Source organism: Merops nubicus, unplaced genomic scaffold (assembly GCF_000691845.1).
Source record: "Merops nubicus isolate BGI_N331 unplaced genomic scaffold, ASM69184v1 scaffold37728, whole genome shotgun sequence".
In the NCBI taxonomy this organism is placed as follows: domain Eukaryota; kingdom Metazoa; phylum Chordata; class Aves; order Coraciiformes; family Meropidae; genus Merops; species Merops nubicus.
The window spans coordinates 2,540-9,846 of NW_008624396.1; the positions used below are offsets into that span (position 1 = coordinate 2,540).

The window sequence follows — 7,307 nt, forward strand, 5'->3', positions numbered from 1 at the left end:
AAAAAATGTACAGTGGTCGAAGCTCTCTGGAATTAGGTGTGAGCTGGAGCAGTACACGCTCTGCACCGTAGCTGGTCCTGCAATTTTTGATTGATGACTGCTTTCACAATGACTGACAATTGCTTCTAAATTGGACTTTTAACAAATAGCCCCGTCTATCAAACTGCCAGTGCTGTGCTGAGAATTCAGGTGGTGAATTTTCACTTGGAAAAGGAGCACTCTTTATCTCATGTTAGCTAAGTTGAAGAAACTAATAGGAAATAAATTCCTAGTGAGGAGGTAGCAGGTTTTAGCTATGGGAGAGCCTGAGACTGTCTTGACCAGAGCCATGTGTCGAGCCACCCCGCTTGCACCAAGGGCCTGCCTGGCCCTGCCGAAAGAGCTGCCAGAGCCTTGTCGTTGGGGAGGAGGAGGCCACTGCCACCCACCACACTGTGCCAGGGGGGGACAGCCCTTCCCTGCTGAGGGGCTCGGCCCCGAATTGCCAGGGTTTTCCCTGTTGCATTCCGTGTAAGCAAGCAGCAACAGGTAGCTGTGGGTTGGTGGCAAGCTCCAGGCAGAGGGGCGCCCCTGCCACAGGTGCCCCCACCCAGGATGCCCAGAGCTCGAAGTGGTGCAGCCAGAGCTGAGAGAGCTGAGCCCCTCCTGGCATTTCACAGTGAAGTCCTTTCAGCTGGTCAGAAGTGGTGATTTAAGAGGGGAAGAGAAAAGTGTTTTTTCTCTTCCAGGGAGCCCTGTCTCATGTAATTTAAGTTCTCTGAAGAGCTACAATGCCTCATGCAAGTCCTATTAGCTTCACTAAACGCAGACTATTGATTTTTTGCCAGTTTATTTTGCTCTATGCTTTAAACTGGGAGAACACTGATGTTGTTTAAGAGCTCTGTGTCAACATCCAAGGAGCATTAACTGCAGGAAGAGAAGGAGAGAAAGGGATAGCCGTGAACCCAGAGGCCTCTGATGTGAACTATATAAATGTTAAACAAGTCCTTATCAGCTAGCCGAGTGTGCTGTTCATTTCAATTACCCATTGTAATGCACTGATATTTAATAATCCTTTTGGAGGCTGCACTTTTTGCTTCTCTTTGAGGTTTGATAGATGCCACAAATCTACCTTACAGGCACTGGTCCAGATTTTCAAGTGAGGGAGATTATCCTGCCTCTTGAATGAAGTTTGCTCTGGAACATCCACTACTGCACGTTCATCAAGTGGATTATAACAAGCACGAGCTTTAACCAAGAAGAAATGAGTCCGTGGTTGCTTCAGTCAGGAGAATGAGTTCACAGGGCTAAAGACAGAGGGACAGCCTTCGTCACCGCGTGACACCGACGCACTTGGGGTGTTAAGCTTTTGTATCACTTTTGTTAAACTTGATGAAAAAAAGGAGGTAGACAGACAAAGCTTTTGAAATACAAAGCACTAGGAGGGAATTTTTTGTTAGCTAATTTACCCTTATTTGTAGTGTTTTTATCAAATGAACCTATGCTGGCACTTTTAGGGAAATATGAAAAAATGAGGGAGTGATGTGACAGCAGCAGTTGGGATGGGCTGGGGCTCCATCTCCTGCTTTCTTACGGAAGGACAGAGACCTGAAACAGAGATAAAAGGAGCTAAACCAGAAAGCACAGCTTCTGCCACGGCGGCAGCCCGTGCAGCTGCAGATGAGCACCTACCCCTGCTGAAGGCAAAGCACAAAGACTTCCCAGCCCCTCCAACTTCCCAGCCAACTCTAGCATCTCCCCAAGTACTGCTGTGGAGGAGGTGGTGTTGGCTGACTAAGCTGCCTCTCATAAAATAAGAAGGCATAAAGAGATATAGGAAAAACAAGAAACTGGGCAGAAAAGAAGAATGGCACATAAAGGAGCAGGCAGCAGCATGGACACAAGCCTTGACATCCAGCACTTTTGCAGGGCTCAACTGGACATACAGAGCTGGTGTGGTGAGAGCTGCATTCACCCACGGAACACAGGGACCAGCGAGGGGAGCACTTCAAGAGAGAGCCGATGGGAGAGCTTCCTGGGGAGTCTTTCAAGGCTAAAGCCAGTTCTGTCTTTTGAGACAACCTACACAGAGACAATTCAGAAGGTGGTTGTCGATAAATGGTATATTTCAAATGTTACGGAAAGACATAAAATAAGCATATTTCTTCTCACTCAACACATCTAGGAGAAGAAAAACATTCACATGAATAGTAAGGTAGAAAACATATTTCTCCTTTTCTAACAGAACGTCTGCTGATAGTGAAAAAACATCCATGTCTATTTTTAGCCTTAAGACAAACCTCTTGAATATTTCTACGGTTCTGTTTGCGTGGAGACGTAAATGTGTTCGGCAGTTGCACGTATCTCAGAGGAGACATGTTCCCCTGCAATGCTCGAGGAAAGACAAAAATATAATAGAGTATGTGCAAAAGAGAAAAACATGCCCCCTGAAACGTTCTTTGTCTTCTCTTGTCATGCAGAAACATTACAGGACAAACAAAATTCTGGTTAGGAAACCATTCCACATGAGCAGAAGTGCCCATAGCCGGCCACACGAGCAAGGCCTGCAGGGCAGCAAGGCAGGGCTGGCTGCACCCCGTGGAGCAGAGGGACAGCTCAGTCCCACCTGCAGCTCACGGGCTCCAGAGCAGCGACTCTTTCTGCTGAGCACCTGCACAATGTGTGCTGGAACCTTTGCCTCTTGTTACAGCAACGTGAAGCCAAATAACGTTGGGCAGTGAAAGCAGAGAGATACTGAAGACTAGGTCAGATCGGTAATAGTTCCACTGTGTGATCTGTCCTCAAACAGGTATTATTATTAATTCCTGAAAAGACACAAGGTTTTGCAAACAGAAGATTAATTTTTTCTTTTGGGGGGGGCTATCATTTTCCAGAAATCCAAGATTTCCACGTTTGAAAAAATGTGGGCTTTCATGAGCAGCAAACCCACAGCACTTGTTAAGAACAACGAGGAAGGAATCCAGCGAACGCTCACCGCCGATTACGCCCTGCTGATGGAGTCAACCACCATCGAGTACATCACCCAGAGGAACTGCAACCTGACGCAGATCGGGGGGCTCATCGACTCCAAAGGCTATGGGATTGGGACTCCCATGGGTAAGTGACAGCGGGGGGGTTTCTGTAGGTACCCTGGAGTGGGGCTACTTACTACAAATGCAACAGGTAAGCGGACTCAGACAATCCACTCCCAACAGCAAACTTCCAAATACCAAAGCTTACGCTGCCTGCCTGTTGAAGAGAGGTCTGAGCAGCCCCGATTAGAGCAGACACATTGCCTACTTTGCATAATTTTGTCCTGTTTTCCCTATGTGTGTAATGGTGTTCCCCCTCCCCAGGGTCACCGTACAGGGACAAGATCACCATTGCCATCCTCCAGCTTCAGGAGGAGGACAAGCTCCACGTAATGAAGGAGAAATGGTGGCGGGGGAATGGCTGCCCTGAGGATGAGAACAAGGAGGCCAGTGCTCTGGGCATCCAAAACATCGGGGGGATTTTCATTGTCTTGGCAGCAGGCTTGGTGCTGTCTGTCTTCGTAGCCGTGGTGGAGTTCATCTACAAGCTGCGCAAAACAGCGGAGCGTGAGCAGGTACTCGTTTCATGCCACTTCCTCTGTTTCCTGCCCCACCACTAGCCCAGCCGTTGAGGATTTTGCACGCTGACCCCAGAGACAGGCAGGGAGAGGGCAGAGGGGTTCAGCCCTGCCTCCACTGCCTCCACGTCCAGTGTAGCACCCCCAAAATGCTGCCCCCTAAGGCTCATTGCTCTGTCCCACTCAGACAGCCTCAAAGCAGGGGGCAAACCATGTCTACTCTGATTAGGGTCATCTGCTGCTGCAGTAGCTAGAAGTAAACATTTGTAAGGCAATTTTGAGCAAGCCAACACATAAATAATGAAAATACAGAGGTCTTGGGAGGGACCTTTCAGGGCTGTTCTATGTGCTTGCCAAGATCACACACAATCGCATTGCACATTCCAGGTGTAATATGTACATGCATGAAGTCCCCATCTCTTCTCCCCAGTCCTGTTCAAAGAGCCTCAAGGAACTGGCCACTGTCCACCAGGAAGCCTCACACTATCTCATCAGCTTTTCACAACACTTACACAAACAGCCCGTCCCACCCGCTGTCACTGATCAGTGGTCATGAAACAAGAGACTGCTTTTGCAGTTTTCGCTCTTCCTGGCGTGTCACAGCACAGTAAGCAGAAAGTGTATTTGTGTGCATGACCACAAATCAAAGCAAGCTGCCCATGTGACAGACTAGACAGATGAAGGATAACTGCCCACTACCAAGCCCAGCAGGATTCTATAGGTCTCTGACTGCCAGCACATAAATCCACCAGCCCCCCAGCAGGGATCACACAAAGCACTGGCACTCCTGCAGCCGCCTGGGGCTCTGCCTTCTGCAGGACTTAGTGCGTCAAAGGTACAATTCTTGCCAAAGGGGAGAGGGGTCAGCCAGGCACCGGTGCATCACTGAAGTCCCACTCAGCACAGCTGGTGCCTTAAAGGCAGCCTAACCCTCCCGCCCGCCCCTGCAGAGCCTCCTTTCAGCGCTCTCCTGCTCAGCCAGAGGTCAGCAGAACCTTTTGCCAGCAGTAACGGTGCTTTTTGTCCCTGCTGTCCCCAGCGCTCCTTCTGCAGCGCCATGGCCGAGGAGATCCGGCTGTCGCTCACCTGCCAGCGACGGGTCAAACACAAGCCCCAGCCCCCCGTCATGGTGAAGACGGACGCCGTGATCAACATGCACACGTTCAACGACCGACGGCTGCCAGGGAAGGACAACATGACCTGCAACACCGGACTGACACCTGTGTTTCCCTAGGGCTTGGGAACGGGGGGGCGGGAGGGAAGGAGTTGCGGCACACAAGGCTGGATGCACTCTTAACTGGGGAAGAAAGGATTAAAAAACAAGAAAAAAAAAAAAAGGAAAATAAAAGCCTGGTTTGGTTCATTTCAAGAACAAGGCCTTTACAACACAGCTTCATTGACCACCGGCAGAGAAGCAAGAACTTCAAAGTGTGGACTGTAACATGGGTCTTGGGGCTTTTCAGTTTTGGTTTTGTTATTTTTAGTTCCTTTTTTTTTTTTGATGCTTAGATCCTACAGGCCTCATGGAGTCCAAACACACTATCATCCAGGAGTCTGATGTTTACATACTGAAAACATATGGAGGCGAAACAGAATTGAGCCAAACCGACCCTCAGTGGGTAAGGAGGAGCCCCCGAGGATGGATTCTTTAGCATGGCAATAAAAAGAAACACTTTGTCAGGTGCAGCACGAGCAGCTGTCTGTGTGAGCATCTACTCCACGCTGACATACACAGCACATTTAGGATACATTGTCCAGGAAGGGGAAAGGTATCTGTGAAGCACCTGATGGTCAGTTGAGGCTGTGCCTTCTCTCAAAGTAGCTCACGATGGTCCTTCACCTCACAGCTGTGCTGGCCATGGCTACCCACAGCTGGAAGCCCTCAATGGGGTGTGGTGGGAGAAGGCACCACACACGTTCTTCAGTAGACCCGACAGCTCACTAGGAAGGGGTGAGGAAGCCTGAACGGAGCTGAACTCCTGGCCAAGGATGGCACAGCGTGGTGTGCACAGGAGCTGCTGCCACCTCCGACCGACACCACCCACACGCCCCGTGCCAAACTCCGTCCCGTGCTCAGCGTGCTGCCACGATCTCCAGGTCCTCAGCTCCCTTCATTCTCTCCACAAAGCTCAGTCTCTCCTGCACACAAGTGCAGAAAGCGGCCGAGTCCACAAGCCTCAGCAGCAGAAGCTGAGCTGTTCCCAAGAGCTGAACAGTACCAACTTCCATGGAATTCAGCAGCACTGAACTGCAGCTCTGTGGCACTGGCACTCAGACCAGGAGAGGAATATACAGTTTGGGCAAGGAGTAAATGCCCTCTACAGCATCAGAGACCTGAACGATGAAGTCTGAGCCTGCAGGGCCACGGCTGGCCTGGGACAAGCAGCACTGTGAGAGCCAAACCTGACACCCCTCTTGCTCTGCCCGCTGAACCGCGGCCTCCCCAGCAGCATCACCACGTGATTTAAGCAAACACATACTAAAATGTTTTCAAGAAATCTTCCATGAACTGTTTTCTGATTTTCAGGTTGCTTAACCCAGAATTCTCATCCTGCAGATGAATTTAATCAGAATTACCAAAGACCCCTCTGCTGGCCTGAAGTAACGGTCGAATAACGTCGCTCAGCTCCCCTCCCCGGTGGGAAGCACAGGGATGGCCAGCAGGACGCTCTGGGTTCATTTGCAAAATGAAACTAACAGAAAGGGCTCTGCCCTTTGTCACCCAGAACACCACACGGAGCGTTGCAAAGGTGCTTAACAGCCCTGATCTAAACACTGGTGTTGAAGAAAAGCAGGGGTGCCAGGGGTGTGCCGCAGCCCCTCCTGCAGCAGCACCCTGGTCGGGAGGGCGGCAGCGCCCACGCCCCCCACCCCGATCCTTCACCCTTTGCCCTGCGAGGCGCCACCGCAGGAACCAGCCGTGGAATTGACCCATCTACCCTCCTCTAGCTGCAAGGCCTCTCTGGAAAGTTTATCCTTGCCCAAAGGAACAAACCTGTTTGTAGCTGATTTCAGGTTTTTTTCCCCACCTGTTTCGTCCTGAGGCTCAGTGAGGGAGGTTACCTCTGGAGCGGAGAATTAGCAAATTAGCTCCAGGGGAAGAGAGCTGTTCTGCCCCTCCCATCACAGGCCATAACTTGTCCTTATTTATTTTTTTTTCTCCAGTGTAAAAAAGCAGCATAGTGACCCAAAAGAAAAGCAGGTAATTTGTCAAATTATTACTCTCTTCATAGAAACCATGGAAAACCAGGGGAGAAAGCTGCCCAGTCAATGTGCAACATATGAGCTTGCTGACCAGACACCTACAGCAGAGGACAGGCTGGAAGTTGACTGTGCTTCCCATGGCTAATGACACTCTCTCTATGTTTCCTTGAGAATCCTTAGGCTTGTCAGAGCAGTAGATTTTATGTTTTCTTTGCAGATTTCTAAGCTCTTAGAAAGATATGTTTACAATTAAGGTAGAGATAAAAACACAGCCTTGAAACTGGCGTTAAATGTCCAGAGAGTAAAATACCACAGAAAACAGCAATCATCTTGCTTCTTGGCAGATTTTTAAAAATAAATAAATATTACTAATATAAGAAATCCCAATTATTCATCTTTGACACCAGGTTGATTTGCTTTTACTCAAAAATGTCCCAGAGTGACAGGTGAGCATCTGGTATTACTGGTGCTATCTGCCAGCACCACAGAACCCTGCAGATTAACCTTTCCCCTT

The 7,307-nt window shown here is 49.5% G+C and overlaps 1 protein-coding gene across 1 annotated transcript; it reads left to right on the forward strand.

Annotated features, from left to right (window-relative positions):
• Window positions 1-2,873: 2,873 nt before the first annotated feature.
• On the forward strand, window positions 2,874-4,938 carry LOC103777803 (glutamate receptor ionotropic, kainate 3-like; the record flags this gene model as incomplete). The annotated part of the gene is made up of 3 exons (XM_008945367.1): window positions 2,874-3,096; window positions 3,336-3,586; window positions 4,629-4,938. Coding segments are annotated over 3 exons (669 nt in total), but the record flags the coding sequence as incomplete, so codon positions are not given.
• Window positions 4,939-7,307: the final 2,369 nt, after the last annotated feature.